General features: G+C 40.7%; 1 protein-coding gene across 1 annotated transcript; it reads right to left on the reverse strand.

Annotated features, from left to right (window-relative positions):
• Positions 1-1,225: 1,225 nt before the first annotated feature.
• Positions 1,226-8,741, reverse strand: lyplal1 (lysophospholipase like 1). Its single transcript, XM_020923648.2, has 5 exons — positions 8,648-8,741; positions 7,842-7,941; positions 7,250-7,419; positions 5,811-5,926; positions 1,226-5,131 (listed from the first exon to the last, which is right to left on the reverse strand). Exons 1-5 carry the CDS (start codon positions 8,730-8,732, stop codon positions 4,895-4,897), a joined length of 708 nt encoding a protein of 235 aa, XP_020779307.2. The 5' UTR covers positions 8,733-8,741; the 3' UTR covers positions 1,226-4,894.
• Positions 8,742-18,766: the final 10,025 nt, after the last annotated feature.

The raw sequence follows: 18,766 nt of genomic DNA on the forward strand, positions 1-18,766 counted from the left end.
CTGGATGCATCGAAAAGGCCGGTAAAGATGAGACAACCACAGAAACAGAAAAAGAATTTACGGAAGCTCTGAGTGGCAAGCATAAAAAAAAAAAAAAAAGAGGCACGTCATGTGGGCTCCTTCTGCGAAAGTGCAGAGCTTTGCCACATAAACTAAACAGGAGCAGTAACGAAGTACAACTAACAGCACAACTAAAGTACAATAGAAATACAGCGTCTTCTACCATCACAAATGTTGGATCTAGTCTTTCTAAAACAGTCCATTTTATGTTGGTGGGTGCTGTCATTTGTTTTGGCATAACATGGTAAAGATGGCACCAAATTTAGTTTTTTCCCATTTTTAACATTTAATATCTTGTAGAGCGTTCTTCACAGAGGGTCAGTTTTAAAATACAAAGATCACAGTGGCGTGTGTGGGAAGGTGTATGTTCAAAATCAAACCTCTGTCTCTGAAATTGTACTTTCCACAGCCCTTCAAAGATGCCCTCAGATCTGAAGAGTAGAATTTTCAAGCAAATTCAAACCCCCAGAAATCTGTGATAAACCAAAACCACATGTGTAAAAGTCCAGATTCTACAAGTACATTTGCCAAATTTTAACCCTTGAAAATTTGAAGAACTGACCTTAAATAGTTTTTTTTAGATACAGCAATTTGAAAGTGGCTCCTCGGAAAACTCTGCTCAAAACAGATCAGGGGGGAGCTGACAAAATATTTTTTAATGACAAAACTATAAAAAGTTGGGAGCTAAAATCTGAGACTTTTTTATTAGAAAGTGTGTGAACCTCCTAGAATTTTTTTTCAGTCAAATCTGAGATGGTCGGGCGGGGCATTCGGAGATTAGGCGTGGAATGAACTATAATAGTAGTATTTTGCATAATATTCCCAGTACATTTTCACCATGTCAGCATTTCAGTCTTTTTTGCAGAACTGTCCTTGTCAAAACCTCATCAGAAAGACCACTTCAGATAAAACTATTTACTTGGATTTTCAGTAATCTGGTAACTCTAGAAATCAAATAAGGTTTGGATTTGCGGTGCACTAGTAAGCATAGCCACTGAAAGATTGGTCAAACACAGAGAACCACAGCAAAAGTTTTGAGCCCTGGTTTGAATCCTAACACCAAAACATTCGGTGTCGACAGGGACTTGTAAAAGGGTCAAGTGTTTTGCCCAAGAACACAACAACAGCAAGATCGACTGGAACAGGGACTGAACTTTTCTTTTCCAAAAATATAATTCTCTTTATTGATTTTTTTTCCATAAATCAAGAATATATATAAGTTATAAAACATAACATAGAAACAAAACAAAACAGAGGACAGTGAACAACAAGAGCATTCATCATAACATCTTTTTCAGCTCAGTCTCCGAGACAGTGAGTTCTTTTACAAATCAGATAACTCAGATAACCCAGTAAAGAGATGTGCTCGGGTCTGCTGTTACATTTGGAAGACAAAATACGACGCATTTTGGAGATGAGAGATTTTATACAGACTGATAATAAAGCGTTACTCAAACATGTGTGAATGAAACAAAACACAACTGCAGTATGGCGTTAATCTTTTCCGTTGCCATAGAAACGAGCAGGAGACTCCACCAGAGCAGTTTACAGGTGAGATCTGTGAAGAGGCGACCCCGCTCACAGTCAGAATGCAGGTTTTTAAAGGCATTTTTGAGCAATAAAAACACCTATAATTGATCAAAAGCATCTTAAGTTTGTGGAACATTACAGGCAAAGGAATAGCATCTCCATGGTAACTTCTCCAAATCTGAGAAGTTACACAGTGCACCTTTATGAGTCAAGTTTGTGTAATATATAAATACCTTTAAAATTGCACTGTAGGTAACTTTTCGGGTGGAGTGGTCGCCAACTGCTTGTCTTTATGGAGATGTTGTGTGTTTTCGGAATATAAGGCGCAATATCAATAATGTTGAATTCTCTCAATTATTTTCATACATAAATCGCACCGGATTAAAAGGAACATTAAGCAAAACAAACAGACGACACTTGAGACTGATCCCTTAGCCCAGGCGTCCACGATCCATCGGCAGATCGTGGCGTAATTGAATGCTTGATGAATGAGCTTCGTAGTTTACTAAAGTTGTACCAAAACATTTTGACAGACTTTTGAGCGCCGTGCATCACATAAAATCGTTTCGAGCTCAGAAAGCACAACCAGAATTAATACATAAGGCGCACTGTCGATTTTTGAGAAAATTAAAGGATTTTAAGTGCGATTTATAGTTCGAAAAAGTAATTGCTTTAATATATCACATTAAACTTATATCAGTGAAGACAGGCAGCTGACACCACCGGGTCAGATCTGTGGAGAGGCCCTATGGTACAAATAGAAAATATTGTAATATTTTTCAATGTATTTTAGCCGTACAGATTGAATAAATGCAAGATGCAAGTGTTTAATGAAGTACTAGGCAACATCTCCATGGAAACAATCATGTGGCGACCCTCCATCAGAAAGGTTACACAGTGTATCTTTAACATTTCCTTTGCATTTTTATATTTTTGCTCTTTTTTGCATAATTAAAGCCTGCATATTTGTGGAAAATCAAAGAAATCAGATTATGTATCCATGCACCTATTCATTCTGTCTAATTACAGTCAAAAGTTTGGACACACCCTCAAGTTTTTTTTTGTTTGTTTACTGCTTTTTACATTTTATATTTTATATACATGCGAAAGATATCAAATACATGAAGCAAGATATATGGAATAATGTAGTAAAAAAAAAAAAGTGGAATAAATGGAAATCGAGAAGAAACATGAATGAAAACGTGTGTCCAAATGTTTGACTGGTAGTGTGTGTAGAATTTCTTTTTGAATATCTGTGGACAGACATGGACCATAACCTTTTGTGGTGCCGTTTACCGTCTGGACTCGTGACAGAGCGGAGACTAAATAAATAAACACGGCTTTCGGCACTGCTTTTGTCACTAACCCACAGACGTTTATATAAAGATTATTCCATCCACAGCCTCAAAAACACGGAAAACTGTTCTGATGTAAAAGGACAACGGGAGATCATAGTCTATAACGGCAAGGATGTGTAAAAACTATAAATGTAATGGTCCTTTGCAGTGACATCGTGCTGGGGAGGGCTGCATTATGTCTATGGTGCACACATTAGCTTTTACAATCGTCTGAAAACTCAAAAAAAATACAAAATGGATTTAAACAACACATTTTCAGGAGCCTGTCATCGATACAATTGTTCATGGTCCCATTTTGACAAACATTTTTGGCAAAAAAAGGTGAGAGTGACAAACTGACTACCGGTAAATGGGATGTTTTCTACCTCAGATTACAAAAAAAAAAAAAAAAGCACTGGAATGCCCCTTGAACTAAAGAAGAACTGACAAAAAGACTGAAATCTGAACTGACAAAGTAACAGAAGAATCAGATTTCAGAACATGTTTGTACAGATCTAAACTACAGGGTTGGAGTTTTTGATGCCGCTACACACTACAGGATTTTATTTCCTTTATCTTAAATGAAAAGCGCACACCACAGACATGAGGATAATCTTATGAGACTTAAAATTTCTGATCGCAAAGAGGATAACCACAGGATATAAAGTTGTGAACGCGTCTCGAGTCAGCCGTTTCCAGTCTACAGCAAAACCACTCGCTTTGAGACTCTTAAGTCTTCAAAAGATCATTGCTCTGCACTTCTCGTTTAGATACAAATCAAAACTGTGTTATTATTATTTGTGAAATGTGGTGCAAAACTTCAGAAACATGATTTTAAAAGCACAGAAGGCTGGAGATAAAGTTCACAGGAAGTAGAGTCACTGTCACTAATCTGCAGCTTCAGAACTTACTCTTACTCTCGCCTTTTTACTTTTAACGAACCCTTCAAACTAGAGGTCTGCGCGAGATGGAATTTTCAGTCCCACTCCCACCCATACACGCAAAGAACTGTAATTTTTATTCCCGCTCCTGCCCGCATCTTTGATATTTTGTCTCACTTCCGCCTGCAAAACCCGCAAGATGGGGATGCTTTCGCTTTCTTAAGCTCTACCAAACACGGAGAAGCAGAAAGGAATTGACTAAAATGTGCTCCAGATTAGACCACGTCTGCAAATTTAGGCTGCTTAAAATGTTTTGCCAATGCCAATAAAATATCCAGCACAAATGATGTATCATAGGCTTACATTCATCATTTGTATATTTTACTTTACACTCAGATTTAGTTTGCGGGACTGCAGTTTATCATCCCACCCACCGGCACCCGCAATGAGCTTTCAAAATGTGTCCTGCGCCGCACTGTTTTGCGTCGCCCTGAGGAAGTGAAGGGCTCTACTACAAACTATATTAATATATTTATGTTTTGTGGACTGGGGGTTATTATTTGTGGTGGACAGATTCTATAGATAATGTGGATGAGGTGCTGGAGTTTAAATTTACAACTTTACGAGAGGTGAGGAATAAAGTCTTCTCATTATTTTCGGTATTTCTTGAGTTTGTATCTTGCGCCTCTGTGTCCGTCACTCCTCTGCCCCTGACGCTCTGTTTTATTTGCTGTTCTCATTGCGTTGCTGATGTTTGGTGGTTACGATCTGACAGAGCAGCTCAGAGTCACACTGACACCACACATGAGGAGAGCACGTGAAGACACATGAAGTCAGGCCGTACTTCCGCAAACTCACGGAAAAGCAAATCGCAGCCTAAATCGGGCAAATTCTCCTGTAGTGTGTGGCGGTCTTAAAATTATGGTATTTCATGGTGCAAGGTCCCAATTGCCATTCTCATTTTCAATTTGATTTGCGGTTAATCTTGCAGCCCCAGCTCCTGTCTGTTCTCCTACAAATGCACAAAACCATAGTCTTAATTACACGCTGTACATCTCTGTCAGGTCCGTGAGTCTGTCTTGGAGGTCAGGAGCCGGAGGGGGGAAGTCTGCTGAGGATCCACCCGCGCAGCAGCTCCATCTCCGGGCCACAGATCTGGTGGTAGAGTCCTGGGTACGAGTGGAACGTGCATTTCATCCCAGCCTTTTGGAGCAGAGCCGAGGTGTCCTGGCCCCACTGATGTAAAACCAGCTCGTCACTGGTCCCGTGGCACTGAAGTAGCTCCGGGACAGGCAGACCAGACCCGCAACGCTCCTCGACCACCTGGAAACACAGGAGATTAAAATGAAAAAAATAGCCGGGTAGTGTTATCACAGTGTCAAAAAGTCCAAACTCTATGATAAAAACAACAAGGAAATACTCAATAAATCTGGTTTTAAATCTTTTCAATACACAAAATGGACTCTTGTGAGCTTTGAAACATGTTAGAATGTTATTACTTCATCAAAAACAAACCTAGAGTTGTGTTTTGTTTCATTCACACATGTTTAACACACAAACCCTGCAGATTTAGGCTCAGTTCTTCTCTCAAACAGAAAACACTTCCATCTTGGGATGTCATGAGGTAATACAGGAAGTGCTCCACGGTGTTTTAAACTCCATTCACTTTAACTAGAATCATTTGGATAATTTCAGCTTTGGAATTGGCCATCTCCTCAACATTACTGGTTTTATGGCAAGACAAGGTGGAACAGAGCATTTTGAGCTTTGGAGATGTAGACAGACTAATAATAAAGTGTTACTCAAACATGTGTGAAGTAAACAAAACCCAACTCCAGTCTGTTTTTGAGGAGTAACAGCATTATAACATGGCTTAAAGCTCACAAGAGTCAATTTTAAGTAACATAGGACCTTTCAGTGTAATTATGATTTACACTTGGTCACCTTAAAAAAAATAATAATAATGATAGTTAAATTCCAAAAAGACGGAGACAGTTTTTACCCGATAAGCCACAGAGTCTTTATTGAGGAAGCTGGAGAGAGCGAAGACTCCGGCGACGTCGGGGTGGAAGCGACAGGCCAGGTGCAGCGCCATAGCTCCTCCCATCGAGAAGCCGCCTGACGAAAACAAAAAAAGAACAGCCAGAATCAGAAAAAAGCACAGATCCTGATCAAACAGATTGTTTTTTCTTAACTGCCAAAGTGCAGATTGGTTTGCGGTTAATATCTCCTGTTTTTGTTTCATGAGGATAGGCTCGGTAATTACATTTTTAAGGTTCAACATCTTGAAAAATGTACAAAGTTAGAGACAAAACTAAGTAATGTAATAATTATCTGGCTACGTTATTATCTTTGCCTCAGTCCAGCTTGAACGGACCAAAAAACGTACCATAATATATCTGAAGATAAACTAAAATTATCTAAAAACTGATAAAAAAATAACTGCAGTCTTTGGATAAATTTGAAGTATCAAGTATCGATATTTTGCATGAGAATCAATACTTTTCGATACATTAGTGAGTATCTGAAACCATTTCTCCTGTTACTCCTCAGAGTTCATGTCACACTCACATGGAGCAGGTGCCAGTTTTCCTGTAGTGTCAGTTGTATTTTAATGTTGTATTTTTTAAATAAGAAATAGCCCGAATGAAAATCCACTGATGGGTTTGTGACAAATCCAAATCCACTTTTTACCACTATTTATAAAGCACATTTAAACAAAGCAGTTTCCCAAGTGCTGCACAGAGATCATAAAATGAAGACAACAAAAAGGTAAATTGCTAAAAATGTTATCATACCAGTACCTAAAAAAAATAAAACCAGTAAAAATCAAATAAAAGCAAAACCATAAAAATCATAAAATAACAAATAAGTCAAATAAATAAAATAAATAAAAGACACAGGGGACCACACAACTCACGGAGTGCTAAAGGTCAGAGAATAAAAGTGTTTTTCAAGATTAGACTGTTTGGGTGTGGGGGGGCAGAGCGTTCCAGAGCTCGGTACCGGCCACAGAGAAGGTCCTGTCCCCCTGGTTTTAAGTCTCGTCTTAGGAACCACGAGCTGGATTTGGCCCTTGGACTGCAGAGCGTGCAGGAGAGTAAATTTGGATGAGGTCAAAGTCATACTGTGGGGCCAGTCCATTCAAAGCTTTAAAAACAAACAATAAAATCTTAAAATCAAGTCTAAAATGAACTGGAAGCCGGTGAACGATCCTAAAATCGGGGTAATGTGCTTACATTTTTTGGTTCCAGTTAAAAGGTGCGCAGTGTATGGAGGCTAATGCCAGAGAAAATGTGCATTACAGTCATCTAAACGAGAAATAAAAGCGTTCTTGACCTGTTCAAATAATTTAAAAGATAAAAAAGGTTTAATTTTAGACAGGGTTCAGTATCTACACCATACTGAAGCTTCAACAGTTCCCTCCACAGCCACACTTACCTACGATGATTCTGTGTTTGGGGATGCCTGCTTTGACCTCATCCTGGATAATGGAGCCTAAACTTTCAGCCATGGAGTCAATGGAGTCGAGATGCTCCGGACAATCCCTGGAAATCTTCATCCGGTCGAACCAGACGTTAGACACAGCCCCTCGCATTGGAGTGTAAGGCCTGAGGAGCAGAGTGTAGTGCCGAGTTAGGAGGAGACAGGAGCAAGCAGGAGTAGAGCCAGAGGAGAGGGTCAGATGGAGCAGCGGAGCAGAGGATAGGGTCAGATGGAGCAGAGGAGAGGGTCAGATGGAGCAGAGGAGCAGAGGAGAAGAGGAGAGGGTCAGATGGAGCAGCGGAGCAGAGGAGAGGGTCAGATGGAGCAGAGGAGAGGGTCAGATGGAGCAGAGGGAAAGAGCAGAGGAGCAGAGGAGAAGAGGAGAGGGTCAGATGGAGCAGAGGAGCAGAGGAGAGGGTCAGATGGAGCAGAGGAGCAGTGGAGAGGGTCAGGTGGAGCAGAGGAGCAGAGGAAAGGGTCAGATAGAATAGAGGAGAGGGTCAGATGGAGCAGACGAGAGAGTCAGAAGAAGCTCCGTGGCTCTCACCTCTCTGGAGCTGTGGGGTAGAGGACTCTGATGTGGGGGAAGGCGAGGTCTGGAGTCATCACGTCTCTGACCCAGGCTCTCAGGCCCTGCCCAGTGTCACCTGAGGAAAACAAACAGCAGTGAGAGAGATTTCAGATTCTAGAGTTAAACTTTTAGGAGCCTCTCATAGTCCATGTCAGCAGGAGAAAAATAGGACGCAAGAATAGGTGTACATTATGTTACTCCACTGCTTCATCTATCCCTCTCATCTGCATCCTTTTCTCCATCTGATGACCCTCTCTGTTTCCAAATAACTAACAGAAATTATAGGTCTCCCACACTATAAAAAAAAAAAGCTGAACTGAATTGTGTTAATTTATTTGCATGTTAACTACTATATTTAAATCAATATTAGAGTGAGATTAAACAACATTTAACTAGAATTGAAGAAGTGGCATTATGCATCCGGTGTTTGCTTATAAAATGATTCAGATAAGTTCACATGTGCCCAAATAGCAGTGTAAGGGGAAATGTATGAGAAAAACTAAGCTTTACAAATGCTAAAAGCAACCATTGCTACTTTTTTAACATAGACGGAGGTAAAATACTACTTTAGAAATATATACAATAAATATATGAGCATTTTAAAGCGTTGTAAGTGAAAGGACACCACAGAAAGTCACTCATGAAGAAGCTTGAAGTGTTTTGTACTGAGGTCAGGCTAAAAACAACGCGCTAAAAACAACCACAACAACGCGACAGTTCCCGGACAAAGGCTCGTTTTTCACAGTTTGGTCCCCGGGAGGGAAAGGGACAGTCCGGAGCACCTGATCCGTGGAGGAACACCACAGACGCGGAGTGTTTCGCTGTGGGAGACACGGCGCACAGCTGCAACCTGCGGGCGGCCGCCATGACAGCTACGCCAAATCACGCGAGATTCAGCGTACTTTTTTTAGTTAATAGGATGAAATCACGCGAGATTTGAGACACGCACAAATTCACCGAGGTTACCATAGCGACCGCGTAGCTTAAACGACCCATAAAAAAAATGTACAAAATATATATTTTTAAAAGCAATTAATAATGAATAAATAATAATTAGTCATCAATAATTAATAATTTTGATTATTTAATTTAATGTATTATTTATTTTAATTATTTATTTTAATACAAATAATAAAATTATATATATTATATATAATATATAAATTATATATATAATATTATATATATATATAAATATATATAATATATATATATATATATATATATTATATATATATATATATATATATATATATATAATATATATATATTAATATAATTAGACTTTATTGACTGGAAAATTATTTGAACAGAGTAGCTCACACATCACAATATAATATAATAACAAGGAGGAAAAAAACATAAATGGTAATAAAAATTTCTAAATAAGTTGATGGCAAGAGACAGGTGTCAAATAAAGCATAATAATATAAATTAAATGTACAAGTAAAATGATAAATAAAACAAAATGAAATAGAAACATAAGTAATAAAATATAAAACCTCATACAAGAGGTCATAGGAAGACAGTGCAACAATCATATGATGATTGACAGGACACAGGGTTAGCTGTTACATAAGGGTGAGTTGTTGGACAGTTGTAGGGAGTATTATCTGTTACATAAGCGCGGGTTATTGTACAGTTATAGGGAGTATTATCTGTTACATAAGCGCAAGTTGTTGTACAGTTATAGAGAGTGTTATCTGTCCCTCTATAGTCTGGTGCAGTGGGTGTGTTGTTGTACAATTGTAGGGAGTATTATCTGTCCCGCTATAGTCTGGTGCAGTGGGTGAGCAGGAGTGTCCAGCAGTTTAAATCAGTTAATAAATTAATATGGTATTAGCTGGTTTGTGTTCTTGTGTGTTTGTGACTTTCTCAATGGACGACCCAATTTGTGCAGTGATATTATAGAAAAATCTGATACACGGTCATCACTTTTGAACAATGTACACTATTTTATTTATTGATTTTGCACAGCCACTCTTGTCAATTTTCCCATCCATCCATTTTCTTCTGCTTTATCCAGGGTCAGGTCACAGAGGCAGCAGTCTAAGCAGGAACTCCCAGACTTCTATTTCCATGCACATTTCCTCCAACTCTTCCGGGAGGACCTCAAGGTGTTCCCAGGCCAGCCCAGAGACACAGTCCCTCCAGCGTGTCCTTCCGGTGGGACGTGCCCAGGAGGCATCTGGAACAAAAGCCTGGCTCCTCTCGACCTGAAGGAGCAGAGGCTCTACTCCGAGCTCCTTCCATGTGACTGAGCTCCTCACCCTAACTCTAAGGGAGCGCCCAGCCACTCTGCGGAGGAAATTCATTTCGGCCTCTTGTATCTGCAATCTCATCCTTTCGGTCATTACCCAGAGCTCATGACCATAGTTGAGGGTAGGAACATAGCGGTAAATTGAGAGCTCTGCCTTTCAACTCAGCTCTCTCTTCACCACAACTGACCGATACAGCGACCGCATCACTGTCGACACTGCACTGATCCACCTCTCAATGAGCTAAACAAAAAAAGAACCATATGAGTCAACATTTTTAAAAGAATGTTCATTTTATTGTGTTGAATTTGACACTCGCATCATCTGTCATTAATATTTGAAGTTCTGATTGCGATAAATGTTTTAATTTCAGTGACATTTTAATAACAAGCTTTTGGTTCTATTACTAGTCTACATATTTGTCAGACGTGGCAGTCTGAGGTGTAATGGAGGCACTGTACAGTCTGGACACTGTCACAGGCCCCAGTATCTGCCATAGGAAATGGCCTCATACTTTGGGGTATTTTAAGTGTCCAGACCAAAACACTCAGGCATTAGGACCATAAGCTGTAATGTGTCCTTAGATAAAGCAGTGTGAGATAGAAAGAAAGGGTCTACGTGCATTTTAGTGGAACTTGTCAAATATTACATGAGCTCTTAGCACTTAGACATTCATTAACACCTTTTGTGAATCTGAAAATTCAAGTTAATGTATTATTTAAACATATTTTGACTGCTATGTAATCTCTCAGTTCTTAATGTCATTTCTTTTTCAGGCCAAAAGTCATGATGGACACTGACCATCACTGATAACTTTTCTCCAAAACTCTTAAAGGTGGATGTCACATTTTGTTCCTTTGGTGAATAGAAACATCATTATTTTAGTGAAATCTGCAATTCCTTTTTCTTGCCAGAGTAACTTTTCCACAAAAATGTTTCACAGTATGGCATCAAACAGCAACTAATAGTGATCTTAAACTAAACTTACTGTATCTATCTTCCATTTATTCAATTACAGGTCCTTTTTATGGAGAAAGAACCTTAATGCCATATGTGGAACATTCCAGTCAAAACCATAATAATTCTTTAGGGGTCTCCAACTTTTTTTCCTCTTGTGAGCTACCCTTACAACACAAAAATGCCGGCAAGCTACTCATTTTAGCGGTCGCAAGAAATGGAGTAAATATAAGAGCCTTAGATGGAGTACAGTTTGATGTCTATAAAACATTTATACAACTATTATCTACTTATAAGTGCACAAAGATAGGCCTCAGAATGATACATTTACATACTAACAAGCATTTAATCAAATCAAATTTTAGTTATCCAGTACAGTACATGTGATTTAGAAATCCCTTGGTGAGCTACTTGGAAGGGGCGGGCTGTAGCTCCTCGACCAGAAGTTACAAAGTTCACCTTTAATTTGGATTCTAAAATTAACACGATTATTCATTGTTAGTTCTTACAGTTATATACCGGCCTGAATGATCAGTGGTGAGATAAATAATGTTGACATTCTTATTTGATGGTTGTGTAATTTTTCTGGTTGAGGGCCCATCAAATGCTTTTTCCATGGAGATGTTATTGCTTTGTCTGGAATGTTTTACAGTACGGCATTAAACCATTTTATCTGCACGGAGACCAAACCAGACCAAGTTACAGGTCAGATCTGTGGAGAGGCGACCCCGTCAGAAGGCCTGTTTTTGTTGTTGTTGTTGTTTTTGCTATTTTTGAGCTGTAAAACAACTTGTAATTGAATAAATGGTTGAGCTGTTTAATGTCACACTGTGGAACATTTCAGGCTGAGCAATGACGTATCCATAGAAACAAGCAGGTGATGGACCCCCAACCAGAAAAGTTTTACTATGCACTTTTAAATGTCCTGAGAGGATTGGACCAGACTCAAGAGGCTTGCGAGATAACAGCCTTTTTTAGAATACAGTAACACATGAAATAAATGTAAACTGAGGGGTTTGTACTCACACCCCACAACAAGAGGGTCCCAGGTTCAATTACCCGGCGAAATTTGACTCATGAATAGTACATTTAAAGTTGCACTGTGTAATTTTTCTAATGGAGGCTTAGTGAAATTCTTTTCTCCATGGAGATGTCATTGCTTTGTCTGGAATGTTTCACAGTATGGCATTAAACCATTCTATCTTCATGGACACCAAATCAGACCAAGTTACAAGTCAGATCTGTGGAGAGGTGACCCTTCTTAGGTATTTTTGAGCTATAAAACCACCTGTAATTGAATAAATGTAAGGTATACTGTGCAACACTTCAGGCAGAGCAATGACATCTCCACAGAACAGGGGTCTCCAACCTTTTTTCTTCCTTTACAAAACAAAAATGCCAGAGAGCTACCAGTTTTAGCAATTGCAAGAAATTTAGTCGATGTAACAGCTGAGTCGACCGTTAGATTAGATTAGGGAGACCAGATTTTCAAAATTTCAAAACTTGGACACACTTGGGTTGGGATGTTTGGTGTAAATAAAACTGTTAAAAACATGGGTAACATTGTGCATTCTCTGATGCTACACAGTTTTCTGTATTTTGGTTAAACAAATTATAATTTATGCTCCTGTTTACTGCTGGCGGGGATCAGATAAATCAAAAATTATGATAGTCCTGTTTTAGTCCTGGTTTAGACCTGATGTAGTATGGATTAGTCTTAGTTTAGCCCTGGTTTGTTGGTCAAAAATAGGGACACCTGGATCATTTCTTGTATAAAACTGGGACAAATCACTGGTTTTGTATAAATTTGATGGTACAGGGGACACAGGCTCAAAACTGAGACTGTCCTGGGTAAATAGGGACGCCTGGTCACCCTATATTAAATGTGTATAAAACATAAACCATTATTTATTAGTGCACAAAGTTAGGCATCAAAATGATACATTCCCAATAGTAATAGGCATTTAATTAATCAAAGGTATAATTCAGAAATCCCTTGGCGAGCCACTTGAAAGGGGGTGAAGAGCTACTGGTAGCTCCCGAATGCCACGGAAACAAGCAGGTGATGGACACTCCACCAGAAAAGTTACACACCGCACCTTTAAATGTACTATTCATGAATCAAATTTCGCCCAGTAGTTGAGCCTGGGACACTCTCGTTGTGGCGTGTGAGTGCTGACCAATTATTTTACATTTATTTTACATGTAGTTGCTGTATTCTCAAAGAGGCTGTTATCGCGCAGGCCTCTTGAGTCTGGTCCAAACCTCACACAGACATTTGAACCGGGGACCCTGTCGCTGTGGGGCATGCGTGCTTACCTCTTTGCGTGTGCAGTAGAGGCTGTTATCCGGCAGGCCTCTTGAGTGCGGTGATCTCATGCAGTCTGGTGGTCCTATCGTCTCACACGCACGTCTCTGTCTTATCTTTTATAAACGGCATCTTGTGTTTCTGATCCTGGACATTTTCACTGTGTTTCCATAGAGACCACACAGACTGTTCCAGACCTCAGACCTCGGAGGAGAAAGGGAGCAACCGTTCAGAGGTTAAACTCCAAACCCTGCAACTCTCCAGACATTTAAAAGCGCATTGTGAAACCTTTCGGGTTGGGGGTCCGTCACCTGCTCTGCCTGAAATGTTCCACAGTATGTCATTAAACAGCTCTACCTTACATGTAGTTAATAACACGTGGTTTAATATCTACAAAAAAAAAAAAAACAGGTGTAACCGAGTGATCCTCTTATTAGACTAAACACAAAATCCCTACTGGCATTAAAAAAAAGAACAAGGACAATGCGGTATGAAAAGTTACAAATCTTTATTTAATATTCTAGACATTTCATTTTCTTGTTCTTTTTTTGTGCACAACTACAAACAACTCAACCCTCGTCAATGCAGGATTCAACCCATCCCTAACTAAAACACAACAAATCAAATTAGTAATTGCAAACCAAACATTAATGAAAAACAAACCACTAGTTAAACCCTACATTTACAGTAAGTTAAAGTTCCAGTGTTGTGGCCAAGGAGAAATTCAGTTTGTCGACTGGACAAAAGTTTGTTTGGTTGAATACGTTTCGCAGCTCATCCAATCTGCTTCTTTAGTTCTGGTCAGATGCTGGTGGACACTTCCTTATATCTGCCTGCAGGGAGGAGCTAACTACACTGAAACTACTCTGAAACTAACACACCTACTTGTTTACAGTTTCAAAGCTGTAACTGTAAACAAGTAGGTGCTTTAGTTTCAGAGTAATTAGGAAGCTCAGGAAGTGTCCACCAGCATCTGACCAGAACTGAAGAAGCAGCTTGGATGAACTGCGAAACGTATTCAACCAAACAAAGTTCTGTCCAGTCGACAAACTGAAATTCTCCTTGGCTGTGGATTCTACCTGGACAACTGAGGGATTTTTCACAAGTGCCAGTGCTGCGTAAACATAAATTCTGTGCTAGCTGGTACTTAAAGTGCATGTGCCAAGATATTTGAGGTAGGCTTTGTTACGTTACAGTGCATAGAGTTCCAGATGGTCAAAGTGCTTGTGCTAAGGAGGCCTATCTGGGCTACAGTGACTTGTGCTAACCGTGAGGCTTAACTTTGCATTGCACTGAGAACCTGGCCAAATATGGCACTTCCTCTCTAAGACCTGAGCTACTGTCCCACAATATTCAAATAAAAATCAACACTAAGAGTAAAAATAAGGAGCAAAAATAAAGCAGCAGTGGCAATCTGTTACACAGGGAACAATAAGTTCACTTCAGGTTGACCATTAGCGACCACCACCCAAGGTATACAACAAAAAAGGCATTTATTGAGAATTTAGAAGGGGGAGGGGGGCACTCTACATGGGGCTCGGAGCACGTTCGGATCGACCGCCGTCACCACCAGCTCCACACAGCACCTTGAATCCAGATTCCACAATTAACACGTTAGAGCAAGATTTTAATAGCGGACATTCTCAGCAAAAACAGTTACACAATGCACCTTTAAATATGTTTAAGTTTCGCTTAAGTTTCACTTTTGTTTTCTTCCTGTGCCTCACTTTATATCATATTTTTGTAACTTTTTGCTTCGACTGCGCAGTTACCTTGACAGAGGAGGATTATGAAGAACTTTACGCAGACTCGTTTGGATTCATCGTTATGCACATGCGCTCCACACTGGATATATTCACTATCCCACATTTATTTGTGAATTAGGCTTTTACCGGGACTGAGGAGGAGGTGGATTGTGGCAGAGCTTTGGTTCATATTATGTGTTTGACTGCACACACTTCTACACTGGATATCACCATACTTATTTTGGAATTACGCTTTTACCAAGACCAGGAGTTGGTTCATGTTATCTGTTTCAGGGCACACTACAGACTGTGACTGGATGTGGATTTATTATTACGCACTTTGACTGTAAAGGCCACGCACTGGAGACGTGATGTGTTTTCGGGTTGTTCCACGCTGTTTTACCCGGTAAGATGACACACAGAGCTTTGTTTGGGCGCATGTAGGACTGTGGTAAACGTGAGTGTTGTTTTGTGACATTCATTTGTGCAAAGCGCAGTCGTGACGCGTGAGCACTTGTACTGCTGATCAGTCTGTGTTGTGTTTGTACTGGCTCATCGATGCAGGCATTTCAATCTAAGGAAGCAAAAGTTGGCACAGAACAAACTTTTTTGGGTACCAATTCTTACAAGACCTACTAGAGTGTTGGTCCTCTGTTCAAAACGTTGGTGTCTCAATCCCACGTCTGACATTACAGAAGACACTTACCCCACCTTGGCCCAGTGTCTGTGTGTGTCTGTGTGTGCTGGGGTGAGAATTTGTGAATGATTCTTTCATGTAAAGTGCTTTAAGAACCAGATAGAAGTAGGTAGATACAGTATGTAGCAATGTGTGTGAAGGTGTTTATATATTTGCGGTCGTGACGTTGACACATCCTGTCATCTTGAGTTGGCAGTTTAGGACATGGGGAACCTAAAACCATAAGGATGTTTGAAGAACAATTTTAGCTGCCATAGTTGTGGCAGATAGCTGAGGCTAGTCTCACTAGCTGCGACTAGTAGTGTTTATGTAATCAGAAATCTAACAAGGGACACATGGCTCGTATCAAATTAAATATGGCTGCTTACGAGGAAAAACAAAGAGAAAGCATCACAGGGGGCCAAAAAACATGGCAGATTTCTGCAGAATCAGTGAGCAATGTTTTGGTGACCTGGTGATCAATGAGCTCCTTTATTTCACATGCATCACTGAAAGAAACAAATCTAATTACACCATCCTGTTTGGTTCTGGCTCGAGATGCAATGGAGTGTGTGGAGACCAGACTTGTATCCCTCTGTATAAAATATACGCCAACAATAGACGCCAACGCGTTTAGAAAAGCAAGATCGTCTTCGTCAGGGCAAAGCAGTGATGGAGCTGGTACTTCAGGGAGCACTGGACACAACCAAGGATCCACACCCAAAATAGAAGTGTATAACTATTCACAATAATCTGAAGTAGCTGCTTTTGGAAGAACCCTCGTCTGAGCCTAAGGAAACAGATGTTACATGTTATAAAACCAAACATGGCACTGAATGCTTACCTTAAACACTGTACCTGCGTTTGAGGAGTCGTACAGACCTTATCTGTGAGCTCTGGTAATGGTGCAGCACATGCAGAGTTCTTGAGGTGCAGGGCTGTTATGATACACTCCATTTATATGGCCAAAGATGCCTCCTCACACTCATGGTGTTATCTTTATTCCACACTAAAACAGAGCTAACACCCTAACACACACACACACACACACACACACACACACAGCTCACAGCACCCTGCCCCTATGGATCCTCCTGCAGGTGGTGGGCCCATTGGAAGACGGCCCCACATCACTTGTTCGGGCTGTGCCTGGCCGGGCCCCGTGGGGAAAGACCCGGCCACCAGGCGCTCGCCGTCAAGCACCCACCCCAGGCCTGGCTCCAGGGTGGGGCCCTGGTGACGCCAAATCTGGGCGACGTAACTGGCCTCGTTCTTCTACTCACCATAGGGGACGCTTGCAGCGTCAGCAGTGATGCGGTCACTGTATCGGACCATTGTGGTGAAGAAAGAGCTGAGTTGAAAGGCGAAGCTCTCGAATAACCGGTCAGTCTTCATTCCTACCCTCACCTATGGTCATGAGCTCTGGGTAATGACCGAAAGGACGAGATCACGGATACAAGCGGTCGAAATGAGTTTCCTCCGCAGGGTGGCTGGACACTCCCTTAGAGATAGGGTGAGGAGCTCAGTCACACGGGAGGAGCTCGGAGTAGAGTCGCTGCTCCTCCACGTCGAGAGGAGCAGTTGAGGCGGATCGGGCATCTGTTCCGGATGCCTCCTGGGCGCCTCCCTTGAGAGGTGTTCCAGGCATGTCCCACCGGGAGGAGGCCCCGAGGAAGACCCAGGACACGCTGGAGGGACTATGTCTCTCGGCTGGCCTGGGAATGCCTTGGGGTCCCCGGAGGAGCTGGAGGACGTGTCTGGAGTGAAGGAAGTCTGGGAGTCCCTGCTTAGACTGCTGCCCCCGGGACCCAGCCCCGGATAAGCGGAAGAAAATGGATGGATGGATGGGTAATAATTTTCCCCTCCCCCAACCCAACTACGACCCAGGAATTTAAACTAGAACTGAAACCCAAGCCCACGGACGAATCACCAAACTGAGAGACTCTTTAAGACCACTTCCAGAGCTCCAAAAATCCCCAAAACCAATGAGATTTAATTTTGAGTGAAGACCTAGAACAAAAAATAATGCAAGACAGATTTTTTAGTTATTTGTTTTTGACAAACAAAGTTACTGGAATACAGCAAATTTCAAATAACTCAATATTGAAATACAATAGTTAGTCATTCTGTTCATTGTTTATCTCATGGCTTGTCTTATCTTGTGTAAAGGCAAAGTCCTAGAGATGGAATGGCTGAGTGTGATGGGAGAAACCTTCTGGAGTTTGTTCATAAACGGACCACCAACGCTGAAGGAAATCACAATTATTAATGTTGAAATGTTTTTTGGTTTTAGAGGAGGAGGTTTTACAGGAAGAAAGAGGTCACCCTGCCCCTAAAGCTGTAAATCTGCAGCTCTCACATAAACAGGGAATGAAATAAAGACATGTTCAAACACAAGAGGCTCTGGTTTATGTTTGAGATGTGAAAAATCACTCAAAACTGGAGGCAAGGCATTAAATTAGGAAGAGGGACTTTTCAAATGTGGTTTTATTAATTTCAAAAGTCCTATATTATGAGAAATGTATTCTTGTGAGCTTTTAGTCATGCTAAAACATTACAGACTTGTCTTTTGTTTCATTCACACATCTTTGGTAACCTGCATTATTAGTCTGTTTACATCTCCAAAGCTCCAAAATGCTCTTTTCCACCTTGTGATGTCATGAAGTGGAAGTTTCTCAAGCAAACAGTGACTTTTTCAAACTTTTGGTTCAGTAGAAATTGTCAGTTCCACAGCTGAAATGATCTAAAGGATTATTAGTGAAGGTGTGTGGAGTTTAAAAACACAGTGGCGCACTTCCTGTATTATCACATGACATCACAAGGTGGAACAGAGTGTTTTTAGTTTATAAATATGTAGGGTTTGTGCATCCAGGCATGTTTGTATTAGCCTGTTTCACTTCGTAGAAACCGTCTGACCTCGCAGCTTTAGGCCCTGTCCACACTAGTACATATTAGAG

The sequence above is a fragment of the Boleophthalmus pectinirostris genome, unplaced genomic scaffold, assembly GCF_026225935.1.
Source record: "Boleophthalmus pectinirostris isolate CB_2022bp ecotype Guang Dong unplaced genomic scaffold, ASM2622593v1 HiC_scaffold_6, whole genome shotgun sequence".
Taxonomy (NCBI): Eukaryota; Metazoa; Chordata; class Actinopteri; order Gobiiformes; family Gobiidae; genus Boleophthalmus; species Boleophthalmus pectinirostris.